The sequence below is a fragment of the Antechinus flavipes genome, chromosome 1 (assembly GCF_016432865.1).
Source record: "Antechinus flavipes isolate AdamAnt ecotype Samford, QLD, Australia chromosome 1, AdamAnt_v2, whole genome shotgun sequence".
Taxonomy (NCBI): domain Eukaryota; kingdom Metazoa; phylum Chordata; class Mammalia; order Dasyuromorphia; family Dasyuridae; genus Antechinus; species Antechinus flavipes.
This window is the reverse complement of record NC_067398.1, coordinates 14326720-14343506: the sequence shown is the minus strand read 5'-3', so window position 1 is coordinate 14343506 and position 16787 is coordinate 14326720. Positions and strand designations below refer to the sequence as shown.

The 16787-nt window shown below is 47.2% G+C and overlaps 1 protein-coding gene across 1 annotated transcript in view; it reads right to left on the bottom strand.

The window, feature by feature from the left end:
* Positions 1-652: 652 nt before the first annotated feature.
* LOC127543902 (sodium channel protein type 5 subunit alpha-like) overlaps positions 653-16787 on the bottom strand; it is a 65693-nt gene continuing 49558 nt past the window's right edge. Inside the window, exons 12-13 of the mRNA XM_051970270.1 lie at positions 1056-1188; positions 653-750 (exon numbers count right to left, since the gene is read on the bottom strand). Coding sequence (XP_051826230.1) covers positions 653-750; positions 1056-1188 — 231 coding nt within the window. The remainder of the gene's footprint in view (positions 751-1055; positions 1189-16787) is intronic.

Sequence of the window (16787 nt, the reverse complement as noted above, 5' to 3'; positions counted from 1 at the left end):
TGATAGAACATGAGGGGAAAGTAAAAATAGAAAAAAAAAAATCCACTGATCGCCACCTCAAAGACTGGCTAGAATTCATTGTGTGGATACCCCGGAGGGCACGCGGGCCAGAAATGGCTTTGGAGCCTCATCTACAGATCCCAGTAACACCATCTCCTAGTACCAGAGGGAACCCAGTGTTTGATGAACCTTTAAATCACTGTCTCAAAGCCAGCTCCTGCCATTTCTACCACTGTCTACAACTGCCATCCCCGCTACTCATATTACCTGGGTTATGGTGTCTACACTGCCAGCACTACTCAGATGGCAGATGTACACTTGTCATTGGAAAGAGGATGCTCTCTGGGGACAGGCTGTTGAGCCTGGAGCTGTAGGCCCTGAGTTCAAGTTCATTGCCACTTAAGAGTCTGTGATGCTGGCCAAGTCACGTTATTTCTGTGGGTCTCGGTTTCCTCACCCGTAAACGTGGGTTGGCAGGTAGATTAGACCAGCCATAAGGTTGCTTCTGGCTCTTAATTCCATGGCCCTGGGGATCCCTCAAGTCTCTTCCCCATACAGCCACCAGGAAAGGTGGGGGACCGTGGCTAGTGATTCGGTTTTGACGTTGGCTGAGTCCCCGCCCCTCTCAGAGACCATCTCATCCCCTGGCAAATTAGGGCTTCTCAGGCTCCGCCCAATCTGAGCCCAAGCCCCCAATTTTAGGGATGACGAGATGAGGTCCAGGAAGCTGGGATTCCTTTTCCAGGGACACTTTTGGTCACAAGGAGTGGGACATGAAAAAGGGGCCTAACTCCAGAACCAGGCCTTTCCACTGTATTCCCAATAGGAATAGGAAGGGTCTGAGAAGGAGGGAAAAAAAGAGGCTTTTTCCCACTCATGGCACCTCAGACAAATGTCACTTCCAGGGTGAAGGCTGGCTGCCTCGGCCCAAAGGAGGTTGAGTCGCAGGGGGCGGCTTCCCCCCTACAGGCTGAGCCCAGGAAATGGGGCCGAGGCTAAGGAAGGCACATGGGGAAGGACGGCTCGGTGGAAGGGTCCCAGGCCCTCGGACTGACCTTCCAGGGCGCTGGTGATGACACTGACGGCGCTCAAGGCCCGCTGCCGCTCGTGCGGCTCCTCAAAGTACTCCAGGGACAGGCGCTGGGGCATCAGGAGCTGCTTCTTACTGACTTCTTCTGACACAGAGGTCTGGGAAGGGCAACAACGCAACACTGATGTCAAGCTTTAGAGCAGGACAGGGAGCATCCCGCTGGACCCCCCACAACTCTGTCATGTTACTGCCATCCCCATTTTAATGGTGAGGAAATGGAGGCTGAGAGAGATGAAGCAACTTGCCGGGGCCTCTAACTTGTGTCTGAGGGAGATTGGAACTTGTCTTCCCCTCTCCCAGCTGAACTCTCCACCGCACTGTCTCCTTGCGTGAGCGTTGTTCAGAAACACTGACATCCCCCGGACTGACATCCCTGGCTGTTGCCACCATGAGCAGGCCAGGAAACCCCTCAGTGCCCCCAAATCTGTCTGAATTACCGACCGCTGGTCCCCACTGCTCACGTTAGGAATACCTGCGGGGCTGCTGCCCTACGGAGCTCTGCCTCCAGCCCTGGGCTGGGCTCGGTGGCTCTGGGAAAACCAGTCATTGTACAGCCAAGTGATGCACCAGGGTTAGTGTAACCATGTGAATCTCCCCCTCCCCCCCAACACATGCCTCCCACCTCAGACTTCCTGTGTTCCCCTCTCCTAGGGTATTCCCAGCTGGGATCCAGAGCCAGCCTCCTGCCCCGTTCCCTGGCAGCGGTGGAGCAGAGAGGACTCTTGGGGGCGGCCAGCACCCCTCCTGCACCACTCCCCTTTTTTTCAGAGACTGTCCATGGAGCCATGCTCCCCTCCCCACACCCTCCACAATCCTCTGCTCTTTTCTCCATTCCCGGGCTCTCATGGGCTTTTGAGAAGCAGATCACTTCAAGGGGCCAAAGGCCAAAGGTCTCTGCCTTCTCCTGACCCGGCGACTCTCTTGGGCAGCCTTCGTGATCTGGATGAGACACTCGTGTGTCTAGTTCATATTAAGTATCATAAGGAATGAATAATTCATACCGCAAGTGCAGAGACACTGTCTGTTATAAAGCTGAAGATCAGACAGGTCGAGTCACGGCCCGGGGGAGGGGGACGCCTGGCCACTTTCCCAGAGACCTCCGAGACCCCACCTCTGCCTAGAGGTTTTCCCAGAGGTCCATGCTTTATTTTGGGGCAGCAGAAGAACGCTCTCCACTGGCCTCCTCTCAGCCCAGACTCTTTCCCCAAGTCCAGCTCAGGCTTCTTCCCCAAGTCCTGCCTCCTTAGTTCCAGTCTCTTCCCCAAGTCCTGCCTCCTCAGTCCCAGCCCCTTCCCCAAGTCCTGCCTCCTTAGTTCCAGTCTCTTCCCCAAGTCCTGCCTCCCCTTAGCCCAGGTCCCATAGCCTCTGCTTCTTGGACACAGACAATTTTTTCCTCGGGTTTTTGGTCCCAGCTCCAATCCCCTCTTCTCCGGGAGCCTCTTCTGATCCCCACTGGTTCTAGGGCCTCCATTGCTCATTTACAGTCTGCCCTGTGGCTCTCTTGCTTGTACAAAGTCCTTTACATATTGTTTCCCCCTCCCGAGTTCCCCTTGGGCAGCCTTGCCATTTTTAGCATCCCTAATGCTCAGCACAGTGCTCAGCACATAGTAATGGTGAATAAATCTTTGTTGACTAACTTAAGACTTGTCCGGGCTCTGTGGCTTCTTGGACCCTCAGAGTCGCCCCAGATTTCTTACCCAAAGCCCCTCCTTCAAAACTGCCATTTCCCCCTTTATACCATGGGATCAGAGAACAGAGAGAGACCCAGCAATGGGCCTTTCTTCTTGCTGTTCAGTCATTTTCAGCCATGTATGACTCTTCCTGACCCCTTTGGAGAATTTTTTTGGCAGAGACCCTGGAGGAGTGGGCCACTTCCTTCTCCAGCTCATTTTACAGATGAGGAAACTGAGGCAAACAGAGTTAAGTGACTAGTTCAGGGTCACATAGGCAGTAAGGTTCTGAGGTCAGTTTTGAACTTGGGTTTTCCTTACTCCAGTGCTTCTATCCACTGAGCCACCTAGGTGCCCCAGAGGAGACCCCGAGACCATCAATGCAATCCCATTTTACAAGTGGGGACAGACTCAAGGCCAGGCTCGCCGGTGCTCTTTACGCTGCCACAGATGAACATCGGTATCAATAACAATAATAACAGCATTTACGGAACTTGGCCATTTGCAAAGCACTCTCCGTGTCGTCTCATTTGAATGAGTCATCGCTCCCATCTGTTCCCCCCACCCGAGCTCTAGCTCCCCCTCCTCACCCCACCACCCACAGCTTCCATTTCTACCAGTGTCTTCCCCAACCGCGCCGGTAAACAAGTGGCACCCATGGGGGGACGGGAAGAGGGATCGATCCAAAAGCGAGGGGTGCCCTGTGGGAGATCCATTAGCCGAATGGAACCGAAGGGCGCTGGCGAAGAGATCGATGTCTGCCTGGACAGACACGGGGTTCCAGCCCCAGCCCAGGGCACGGTTCTATCAGGGGCTCAGCTGCAAGTACAGAACGCCAGCCAGGCGGAAGCCAGGTGGGTCACGGCCTGGAAGGAGCCACGGACACACGGGAAGACCAGTGTGGTGTGGAGAAAGCACCAGACAGGCTGTCCCGGGAAGCCGAGCGGAGACGCCCATCAAGCTCTACATTTAATCTTGACAAAACTGACCTGCTGGCCTGGATAATGAGCCTGGTAACTCACTGGGTGACCTCCTGTAGGTTACTTAACCTCTCTGGGCCCCAGGCTCCTCATTTGTAAAGTGAGGGGGCTGGCCTGTCAACTCCCTAAGTCCCTTCCCCCTCTAATGTTCTAGGAGCCCACAACAAGAAGCCTTTAATTGATTATAAGTACAAGATGAGTCAGGTTTTTGTCAAAAAAAAAAAAAAGGCAAGAAAAAGCAAAATATAATATTGGGCAGGCTCTAGAGAAGGGCCACAGCAGGCCCGGGCTGAGGAGGTGTGTGTCCTTGGCCACCATGAGCACACGCCTGATTGGCCGCTGTATCTAGATCCTGGCCCCAGGATAAGCCATGATAAAGGATGTGGGATGGGAAGGCGGTCAGCCTGGAAGAGAGGACTTGGGTAGGGGCCCTTACCCTCATCTGCTTCATGGACCACCCAGCCCCACCCCCTCACCCCCTTCTCACAACAACCGCTCATAAAACGCTGTGATAAAATACTAGGAACACATAGGAAATCAATCATATTGAAACTCAGTGTCAGGTCCTTGCAGTATTGGCTTTAAATGCATCAGAGAAAACACGCTGGGTTATGAAGGAAATCAATTCCCTTGGAATGAAGCTTCAAGGTAGTAAAACAAGCCCCAAAGTCCGGCCCGCTAGGTTAGGAGTCCTTGACTGGGGAGGCCATACTGGCTGCCATATTTGAGCATCTGAAATTAAGCTGTCTGGAAGAAGAGTTGGACTCTTTCCACATGTGTAATGTCCGGACTAGCTCTCCGGAGGTCCTCGGGATCAGCCCGAGTCCTCGGTCTCAGTGGGGGAGTGCGGGAGGCAGGGGAGCCACCGGGAGGGTGGCCAAAGATAGAATGTCTCATTTCCAGTCCTTGCCAGCCCTTATATACCTTATTATAATTACATCATTACAGCACACTGAGCATGTGTGAACTAGAGAACCATGATGTCACCACACTAGGTACTAAGTATCTATGGGAACTAGAGAACCATGACATCACCTGGCTGAGTACTAAGTATCTATGGGAACTAGAGAAACATGATATCATCTGGCTGAGTACTAAGTATCTATGGGAACTAGAGAAACATGATATCATCTGGCTGAGTACTAAGTATCTATGGGAACTAGAGAACCATGACATCATCTGGCTGAGTACTAAGTATCTATGGGAACTAAAGAACCATGACATCACCTGGCTGAGTACTAAGTATCTATGGGAACTAGAGAACCATGACATCATCTGGCTGAGTGCGAAGTATCTATGGGAACTAGAGAACCATGACATCATCTGGCTGAGTGCGAAGTATCTATGGGAACTAGAGAACCATGAAATCACCATGCTGAGTCCTAAGTATTTGTGGGAACTAGAGAACCATGACATCATCTGGCTGAGTACTAAGTATCTATGGGAACTAGAGAAACATGATATCATCTGGCTGAGTACTAAGTATCTATGGGAACTAGAGAACCATGACATCACCACGCTGAGTACTAAATATCTATGGGAACTAGAGAACCATGACATCATCTGGCTGAGTACTAAGTATCTATGGGAACTAGAGAACCATGACATCACTATGCTGAGTACTAAGTATCTATGGGAACTAGAGAACCATGACATCATCTGGCTGAGTACTAAGTATCTATGGGAACTAAAGAACCATGACATCACCTTGCTGAGTACTAAGTATCTATGGGAACTAGAGAACCATGACATCATCTGGCTGAGTACGAAGTATCTATGGGAACTAGAGAACCATGAAATCACCATGCTGAGTCCTAAGTATTTGTGGGAACTAGAGAACCATGACATCATCTGGCTGAGTACTAAGTATCTATGGGAACTAGAGAACCATGACATCACTACGCTGAGTACTAAGTATCTATGGGAACTAGAGAACCATGACATCATCTGGCTGAGTACTAAGTATCTATGGGAACTAGAGAACCATGACATCATCTGGCTGAGTACTAAGTATCTATGGGAACTAGAGAACCATGACATCACTATGCTGAGTACTAAGTATCTATGGGAACTAGAGAACCATGACATCATCTGGCTGAGTACTAAGTATCTATGGGAACTAAAGAACCATGACATCACCATGCTGAGTACTAAGTATCTATGGGAACTAGAGAACCATGACATCATCTGGCTGAGTACTAAGTATCTATGGGAACTAGAGAACCATGACATCATCTGGCTGAGTACTAAGTATCTATGGGAACTAGAGAACCATGACATCACCATGCTGAGTCCTAAGTATCTGTGGGAACTAAAGAACCATGATCTCATCAGTTCCACTGAGTTAACATCTTGTTTCAGGTATACTTGTCCAAAGTTCAGGCCCTCTACATGTAATGGGCTGAGGCTTGAGTTGATGCACTGAGGTCCCAAGCACATGAGGCTAAATAGTAATTGGACCATACTCTATTAATAGATAAGCTTGGAGAAAGAATGGCCCCCACCCACTCTTTGTGCAAGTCCTGATGTGTTGTATAGGAAATGACGATTTTGGTGGGTGGAGGCAGGGGAGTGGAGAAGGAAGGGGAGGAGAGACCTTTGGGACGGCCATTGCCACAGTTGCCGACACAGTTGCCTCCATGGTTGCCTCGGCTCGCGTCGCTCTCTCTTAGCTGGCTTTCTGTCGCAACTGCCTATATTTGCTATCGCAATCTTTCTTACCTATATTTGCTATAGCAATCTTTATTCACCTCTTCGCTTCAATAAATATTGAAGATTTTCCCCTTAACCTGAATTCCTGACTCCGGCTGACTTTAAATACGCGGTCATTACATTTGGCGCCCAAGCGTGGGAACCAAGGACCCTGCTTTCACTGAAGAAGTCTCCAGTGACCAGGAACTTAACGTGAGTATAAGACAAACAGGGAACTTATTTTCTTAAAGACGAAAGCAGTAACTTTTTGGCTGAAATGGGACAGATCCTAGGTAAAGATTCTCCATCCCCCACCCCAAACCCCCCAACCCCTGCCCCACCCAGGAGTGGTGTTATAAAAAGCCTGCGTGACCTGATAGAAGAGGAAGGGCTAGTTGTATCTTGGGAAGACGCAGCTAAACTTTTGAGTACATTAAAACTTACCTCCCCTGGGTTCTTAGAGGAAGAGCAAATCTCTCTGGGTAACTGGGCATTGGTTGGTCAACAGATCTCTGATTATAACATTGACAACCCTCAGTCAGTTCCCTTCGAGGCATTCTATTTATACAATACGATACAGATGGCCTTAAAATACCGTACTTGTTTTAGGAGAAAAGGAAAAAACTCTAAGAATGGCCAAATGCGGAAGCCTGAGGTAAAGGAGGAAGACAAAGAACAGATTAATGGCCATATCCCCACAGGGCATGAAGACTTAAGTGAGGCTCAAGGGCGGGGTGAATCTGAGGCAGCTTTAGCCCCACCTGAGGAGCAGGTAATTGACTCTCCTCCATCAACTCCACCCTCTGGGATGGAGGGAGGAGGGGTAGTGGGGGCGGCAGTGACAGCACCAGCACCTCCCCCCCAGCATCCAGCACCTCCCCCACAGCGTCCAGCACCTCCCCCACAGCGTCCAGCTGCTCCTTTGAGTAGATTGCAAAAGGCACTAATTAAGGCCAAAGAAGAAGGGAGAAATGTATTGGAAATCCAACACCACATTTTTCCAGTTATTCAACAGTTTGATTCTTCAGGTCAAGAAAGTAGAAGATACTCTCCTTTTGATATAGATATCCTCAAAGACCTGAAAAAAGCTTGCACTCTTTATGGGGCTACATCAGCTTATGTTAAGATGCTATTACAAAATTTGTCTTTTGAAATCTTGACCCCTGATGACTGGAAATCTATAGCAAAGATATGCCTAGAACCTGGACAAAACTACTTGTGGCTTTCTGAATATAGTGAGCTCTGTAGGATACAAGCCCAACAAAATAGTCAAAGTGGAGTTCATGCTGCAATCACCTATGACCTACTTACAGGTACAGGTCCTTATGCAAATGTCGCAGCACAAATTAATTATTCTGTAGCAGCATATGAGCAAATTGCTGTTAATGCTATCAAAGCGTGGGCTTCCCTCCACAGTAAAGACGACAAGAGGGGGGCCTTCACAAAAATAACACAAGGGCCAAATGAACCCTTTGCTGACTTTGTGGGACGTTTGCAGACAGCTATCACAAGAACAAATGGAGAAAATCCAATAACAGACGTTTTGATAAGGCAACTTGCTAAGGAAAATGCTAATGAGGTTTGCAGAAGAATTATACTAGGACTGCGCAGGGATGCTCCTTTAGAGGAGATCATAAGACGCTGTGCCACAGTGGACACAGGTGCCTTTTATACCCAGGCTATGGTGCAGACTTCCCAAAATTCAAACATGGGAAGACAGAATCCCTCTTGGCAAGGGACTTCCAGAGAGACTCGTAGATGCTTTCAGTGTGGAAAAGTAGGGCATCTGAAAGCTCAATGTTGGTATAGAGATAGAATGGAAAACAAGGTGGGAGAACAAGACCCCAAACCCCATGTCCAAAATGCAACAGAGGCTTCCATTGGGCCTCAGAATGCAGACAGATTCAGGGAAACGGGATGAGGGGCCCAGCCCCAGGGCCCAAGGCAAAAAACACTTGGGGCATGATGGCAGCCAATGGTGCACCCAGGGAGGGCCTAGAAGTCCAGTATCCAGACATGACCAATCAACCAGAAAGCCATATGATGGGAGAAGGGGATTACACAGTCAACCAGCCAGGAAGCAACCTGATGGCAGAAGGGAATTACAATTGGGGAGAATAGAGCTGTATGCAGCTGGGACAACTGAGATACCCCCTGGAAAGGTGAAATCTGTTCCTCTCCAGCCTATGGATCCCTTACCTCCAGGCACAGTAGGCTTGACCATTTCACCTCCTTTTTGTATGTACAAAACAGTGTCCATCCACACACTGATGTGGGAAACTGGGGAATGTGTAGATAATATCCCAGTCACTAATACAGGTAGACAATGTGTGACTTATCACCCAGGAGACGTAGTAGCATCAGGTTTACTCATACAGAATCCTAATAAGCAACCTGGTGATAGTCACCCAGGTTCTGACTCCAGACCACAAAATCCAGGAATTTACTGGACAGCAGCTGTAACGGCTGACCGACCTATGCTCACGATCTATATAAATGGCCTACCATTGGAAGGATTGGTAGACACAGGTGCAGATCGTACAGTTATTAGAGGTGCCAATTGGCCCAGTCACTGGCCAAAGATTAAAGCAGACACCTATATGTCTGGAGTAGGAGGATCAATAGCAGCTGAAGTTAGTGCTGCCCCTATGAGATGGACTTTTGAAGGCAAAACAGGAGTTTTTACTCCTTTTATAGTTGAAAAACTCCCCATCAATCTGTGGGGAAGAGATGTTTTACAACAATTAGGGTTAAAAATGAGTACTTCGGTTTTTTAAGCAGGGCTGCTGTTGAAGGCCTGCCAACACTTTCACCTGTTCCTATCCAATGGAAAACTGATACACCAGTGTGGATAGAACAGTGGCCCTTGGGTAGTGATAAAATTCAGGCCTTATTAGATATAGTACAGGAACAGCTTGAACAAGGACATTTACAACCTTCTCTAAGTCCTTGGAATTCCCCAGTGTTCGTTGTAAAAAAGAAATCAGGAAAATGGAGGATGCTCACTGATTTAAGAAAAGTAAATGAACAGATGGAAACTATGGGAACTCTTCAGCCTGGACTTCCATCTCCTACTCAATTGCCTAGAGAGTGGCCTCTTTGGGTCATCGATATTAAGGATTGTTTCTATTCTATCCCTCTGGATAAGGAGGATATGAAAAGATTTGCCTTTTCAGTGCCCAGCGTTAACTTAGCTGAGCCTTATAAAAGATATGAATGGACAGTTTTGCCACAGGGAATGAAAAACAGCCCCACTATGTGTCAAATGTATGTTGCTGCTGCTCTTGCTCCAATAAGAAAAGCATTTCCAAAAGTTATGCTATTACATTATATGGATGATATATTGGGATGTGCACCTGAGGAACAAATGCTAGAAGCATGTCTGCAAAAGACCATAGAAACACTAAGATACTACAAATTATACATAGCTGAAGAGAAAATTCAAAGACATGCTCCTTTTCAATATTTAGGATATGAAGTATACCCTAAGGTGCTTACAGTACAAAAACTGTCCTTAAGAACAGAGAAGCTAAACACCTTAAATGATTTTCAGAAATTGATAGGAGATATCCAATGGATGCGACCAGTGTTAGGCTTGACTACCTATCAGTTACAACCATTATATGATATTTTAAGGGGAGACAGTGCTTTAAATTCACCACGCCAGCTTACAAAAGAAGCTCAAGAGGCTTTGAGAGAAGTTGAACTGGCTTTATCCAATGTGGTTGAGAGAATCACTCAAAAGCCCTTGGAATATCAGTTTTTGCCACACAAGAGGCACCCACAGCAGTCCTTCATCAAGGAGACAGTGTGATAGAGTGGGTGAACCTCCCGGCACAACCAGAACAAAGCCTTACTCCTTACCCAGTGCTTGTGGCTAGAATTTTGTTAAAGGCCATTAAGCGAGCAGTACAATTATCTGGGGCAAGACCTGATAAGATATACACCTTTTACACCAATACACAAATTAATGTGTGTTGTGAGACCATCCCAGAGTGGCAAATTTTATTAGCCATGGCTCCTAATTTTATACATGGGTCTCCATTAAAGATAACCAGACTTTTACATAATTGGCGATGGATTCTTGAAGAAAAAGTTTCTAAAGTTCCTCTTAAAGGACCAACTATCTTTACAGATGCATCCAAACACAATATTTGTGCTGTATACTCTCATGATTTAACCATAAAGAGAGTAGTCAGAACTCCTTTTCAGTCCACTCAGCAGAACGAATTGTATGCAATCATGTTAGCTCTCACTTATTACCCAGGAGACATAAATATAATATCTGATTCAGCCTATTCAGTAGGTGTGGTACAAAGAATTGCCACAGCCCAAATAAAATTTGCAGCTTCTAATATATATCAGCTCTTTAAGGAACTTCAGGAGCAAGTGAGAAAACATCCAGGTAAGATTTATATCTTGCATGTCCACTCACATAGTGGACTCCCAGGCCCTATTTTTGATGGGAACTCAAAGGCAGATAGCCTTTTAACTATGTTAGCCAGTACACCTTTATTTCAGGAGGCCCAGGAATCCCATTCTAAGTACCATCAGGCTGCTCGAGCTTTGCGTTTACAATTTGGGATTACAAAAGAGGAAGCTAGGAGCATAGTAAAAAGCTGTACAGCTTGCCTTCCTTTCCATGCTCCTACACTGCCTCCAGGGAAGAACCCTCGTGGTTTGAGACCCAATGAAATCTGGCAAATGGATGTGACCCATTATAAATCTTTTGGTCGTCTGTCTTTTATCCATGTTGTGGTAGACACCTTTTCAGGATTCACTTTTGCCATAACAGCAGCAAAAGAGACAGCCCGAGTGGTCACTGAATTCCTCATGCAAGCATTTGCCATTATGGGTGTGCCACAAGCAATAAAAACAGACAATGGTCCTGCATACACCTCCAAACATTTTGCACACTTTTGTGCACAGTATAAGATTTTACACACCACTGGCATACCCTTTAATCCTCAAGGACAGGCAATAGTAGAGAGGAGAAACAGAGACATTAAGACGCTCCTCCAAAAACAAAAGAAAGGGGGAGCCACAGGTAACCCTAGAGAACTACTAAATCTAGCACTTTATACTATTAACTTCTTGATTTTTGACAAAGATGCACTGGCTCCGGCAGACAGGTTTTATAACCCACCGGAAGGGCAATGTCCAGTGCGAGCAGCTCCACTATCTTTAGATAATCGCCAGGTGATGTGGAGAGACCCAGAAAGTGGTGAATGGAAGGGACCAGATAGGCTAACTGCTTGGGGGAGAGGGTTTGCTTGTATCTCTACAGGTGGAGAAGGAATCAGATGGGTGCCAACGAGCCGTATTCGCCTTGTCCATCGCAGAGAGACGGAGCAGACCCTTGAAACGAAGGAGAAGACCCAAGAAACATCGGGTGGTTCTGTTGCTGATTGTGCTCACCATTGAAAGAGTGTGGCAGTTATGGCGTTTGACTCATGGACATAGAAAATCATTGGACTTCAAAACCCTCAGAAATCATTGGATTCTCTGAGACATAAGATTGTTGTAGGACTTTAAAGCCCTCAGGAATCATTGGATTTTCTGAGAAATGATAAGACTGTTACAGGACTTCAAAATCTGCTGGAATCATTGGATTCCCTAAGACATAAAAAGACTTTTGCTGGACTTCAAAAACTTGGGGGGATCATTGGATTCCCTGATATGTGAAGCAATGGACATTAGACTGGTTTTGGACTATCTCTTGGCTGCTGAAGAGGTGTATGTGTGACTGCTGTTTACATACTCTCCTTCTAGGACTTCTGGCAATCTTTTACATCATACTGTTGATTTATATTGTTTGTTATACCGTTACTTGGGTGCATAATTCATGTTTGTTACACCACATCAAGCCTGCACTGACTGTGGGGAGAGTCATCACTAATAGTCTCTGCGTTGTTGCTATGTGCTATGTGTTCCCATGCTGATGGGTTTGTGCATAATAAGACCCTTGAGCCCAGAAACCTGCTAGCAACCCCCACTTCCCTTTGGTGCTTTTCATCTCCCTTCCTGAGATGTCAGGGAGGGCGTGATTATCTCCTTTTTAGTGCTTTCACCTCCCTTCCTGAGAAGTCAGGGGGTCGTGATCACTTCCTTTTCGGTGCTTTCACCTCCTTTCCTGAGAAATCAGGGAGGGTGTGATCACCTCCCCTTGGGGGCTCTGACCTCCCTGAAGAGTCAGGGATGGCATGATCACCTGTGTTCTAAAACAAAAGAAAGCGGGAGATGTAATGGGCTGAGGCTTGAGTTGATGCACTGAGGTCCCAAGCACATGAGGCTAAATAGTAATTGGACCATACTCTATTAATAGATAAGCTTGGAGAAAGAATGGCCCCCACCCACTCTTTGTGCAAGTCCTGATGTGTTGTATAGGAAATGACGATTTTGGTGGGTGGAGGCAGGGGAGCCACCGGGAGGGTGGCCAAAGATAGAATGTCTCATTTCCAGTCCTTGCCAGCCCTTATATACCTTATTATAATTACATCATTACAGCACACTGAGCATGTGTGAACTAGAGAACCATGATGTCACCACACTAGGTACTAAGTATCTATGGGAACTAGAGAACCATGACATCACCTGGCTGAGTACTAAGTGTCTATGGGAACTAGAGAAACATGATATCATCTGGCTGAGTACTAAGTATCTATGGGAACTAGAGAAACATGATATCATCTGGCTGAGTACTAAGTATCTATGGGAACTAGAGAAACATGATATCATCTGGCTGAGTACTAAGTATCTATGGGAACTAGAGAACCATGACATCACCTTGCTGAGTACTAAGTATATATGGGAACTAGAGAACCATGACATCATCTGGCTGAGTACTAAGTATCTATGGGAACTAGAGAAACATGATATCATCTGGCTGAGTACTAAGTATCTATGGGAACTAGAGAACCATGACATCATCTGGCTGAGTACTAAATATATATGGGAACTAGAGAACCATGACATCATCTGGCTGAGTACTAAGTATCTATGGGAACTAGAGAAACATGATATCATCTGGCTGAGTACTAAGTATCTATGGGAACTAGAGAACCATGACATCACCTTGCTGAGTACTAAGTATATATGGGAACTAGAGAAACATGACATCATCTGGCTGAGTACTAAGTATCTATGGGAACTAGAGAAACATGATATCATCTGGCTGAGTACTAAGTATCTATGGGAACTAGAGAACCATGACATCATCTGGCTGAGTACTAAGTATCTATGGGAACTAGAGAACCATGACATCACCATGCTGAGTCCTAAGTATCTGTGGGAACTAAAGAACTATGATCTCATCAGTTCCACTGAGTTAACACCTTGTTTCAGGTATACTTGTCCAAAGTTCAGGCCCTCTACACACATGATCTGCAAGGAGAGGATCAGGACCAAGAGAAGATTCAGATAGGCCGCATGGAGCATCTTAAGTTTTAAAGATGGCAGGGAACTCAGTGATCATTTAGTTTATTTGCCTCTTAGTGCAGCCTGATGGACTCACAACCCGTTGATGGCTCATTTGAAAGAAGAGTTGTTAATGATTCGATGTCAATGGCCAAGGAGGTCTCCAGGGGACTGCCCCCGAAATCTGTGCTCGGCTGTGCTGCTTAGTGTGTTTACCAGTGACTGTGATAAAGGCAAAGATGACAAGTGAGAGGAAACTAGAAAGGAAAGCTAATACATGGATAAGTGTCCAGATCTGAAAGGAGCTTGACAGGCTAGAGCAAGGATCAGCAAACTGTCACTTATGGGCCAACATAGGTCCACCAACTATGACTGTGTGACTCTCCAGCAGATGGAGAGTTAGATTTGATGGTCGGGGGTCAGGATGTGCAATCCCTGTGTTAGGGCACGGGGATGAATCTATTAATATGAAATTTTGTAAAGATAAATGTAACTTGGGAATAAGAAATCAACTTTACATGGACAATGTGAAGGAGACACAGTTAGCCGTTAGCTGTTCTTAAAGAAATCTGGGGGTCTTAATAGCCTGCAGTCTCCATGAGACATCAGAGAGAAGTGGCTAACATGGTCTTGGGCTGTACTGGAAAGGTGGGGCTTCCACAAACAGGCTGGAGATAGTTCTCCTTTCCTGTGCCCTGGTCAGACCTCCTCTGAAGGGCACCACAGAAGGGCATTGCTAAATTGGAGAACAGCCAGAGGAAGATGGGCACAATGCTGGAAGGACTTGAATCCATCTCATAGGAGGAAGAAGCTAAGTATGTCTGGCCTGGAGGAGAAGAGACTCAAGGGAGATATGACAGCTGTCTTGATGCATTTGTAGGACCGTTATTGGAGGAGGAATCGGATTTGTTGTTTGTCCCCAGGGCCCAGAACCGGGAGCAACGAAAGCTCAATGTCCAGAAATGCCATACGATAATTAGTACAGAATTGTAGCTCTATTTCTGGATGGGATCTTGGATTCATCTAACCTTACTGCCTCATTTTCCGGATGAGGAAACTAAGGCACCAAGGGGTGAAGAGCCTGGTCCAGCATTACACAGTTAGTAAATGCCTCACTAGGTCATGTTCCAAAGTGGCTGCTCAAGAGATGGGGAGCTCTCTATCCTCAGAGGACTTCGTGGGGAAGCTGATAGCCACTTGTCAGCCTGTTATGATGGAGGATTTCTTCATGTAGGCATCAGTCATGAAACCTGCTGAAGGTCCTGGGATAAAACCTTAGTCAGCAGAGGACCACAGAGCCAGAGCTCAAAGGGGTTTCTGAGATAATCTCAGCCAATCCTCTTGTTTTGCCCATAAGGAGACCAAGGGGCTGGAGGGAATCTTAGAGCCTGTATTGAATCCAACCTCCCTAAGTTAAAAAAGGGGAAACTGAGGCTGGGAGAGATTAAGCAATTAGTGACAACCCTAAGATCATCAATCCTAAATCTGTGATCAGTAACCTTCCACCAACACTGGCACCATATTAGAGACCTGGCTCCTTCGAATACTAGGCAGGATTCTGATCAAACAGCTACGCTTCTTAGCTCGTAATATGTTTTTAGAGGCAAGATGGTGCAGAGATTAGCTGACGTTGGAATCAGGTCACTGGGTTGTAGAATTAGGGCTGATGATTAAATCCAAGCCTTTTGTTTTATAGACGAGCAATTAATGGTCTGTCCAGTCTGGTACAGTGACCAAGCATCAGAGGGATCTAGGTTCCTCTACTTGACTTCAGTTCTAGCTCCCTATCCCTCCTTCTCCTTGCCTGGCCCCTTATTAGGAGAAACAAAGGTCATGAAGCACTCCTAGATCCTCCCTCCATCATCAGAATCCCTTCCCATCCAGCTCTGACTCCAGACTAGGAGTGAGGGGAGAGGCAGAGGGGAGGTTCCCCTCAAGAACTGGGGATTGAACTGGAGAAAATGAGGTCTTGTGACCCCTAATGTAGTTAGTTTTACAAATGGCCCCATCTTGGCCCGTTAATCCCTTTAACTTTGGAAATGGCTCCATCTTAGTCCCCCTAATCCCTTTAACTTTGGAAATGGCCCTGCAGATGTGAGAATCCGCAAAATCCAAGTCTTGGGTAATGAAGTGTACGAATGTGGATGCTGCCCGACATGGGCAGTGAGATGAGATGATTTTCTCCCTAATGAAATTAGGAAATGATATTAACTTACCAGGGCTGATCTAATTCCCAAGCTATGAGCCTCCTGGGCCGTGACCTCACTGGAGGCAGCCCAGCCTCATGGAGCACCTGTCTCATTTCCCACATCAGGATGTTAGCCACGACTTGGACTTGAGCCCAGGAGCCTCCCCTGTCCAGGCCCCCGTCTGCCTCTCCAGAGGAAGAGGGGGCAGACTTCCAAGGCAATCATCTCCAAACAAGGAGGTTTCCCCAAAGAGCCACTGCCTTCCCTCTCATCGCCTGATCTCTTCTGGTCTCGTACAGCCCACGGGCAAGATGGACCGAATGAAGCAGAAACCTCTTCCTACCTGTCCTGCGTCCTGCCCAAGCCTTGACTCCTCCCTGAAACTTCTCTAGTCTATACATGTACCTCCTTGCTCCATGGCAACCATGGAGCTGGAGATCCTGGAAAAGAGATGAGGAAGGGAATCCCTTCCTTCTTGGGGGGGGGGGGAGGGTGTCATGCACAGGAAATCACAGCCGAGGACGTTGCCTCACTCTTCGGAAGGAACCGCTCACTGTGTATCCCAGAGAACAGATGTAGGGCCACAAGATGTCCTACAAATTAAGTTTTCCTCATTACCAGACCATTTCCTGTCGAGCTGAAATGCCCTGTTCTGCCCCGACAGCCTCTGTACCTGATTGTGGGAGCCTCCCATATTGCTTGACCTAGACCCACCGCATCTTTTCATCCCACCGCGCAGAGACCCTTCCCC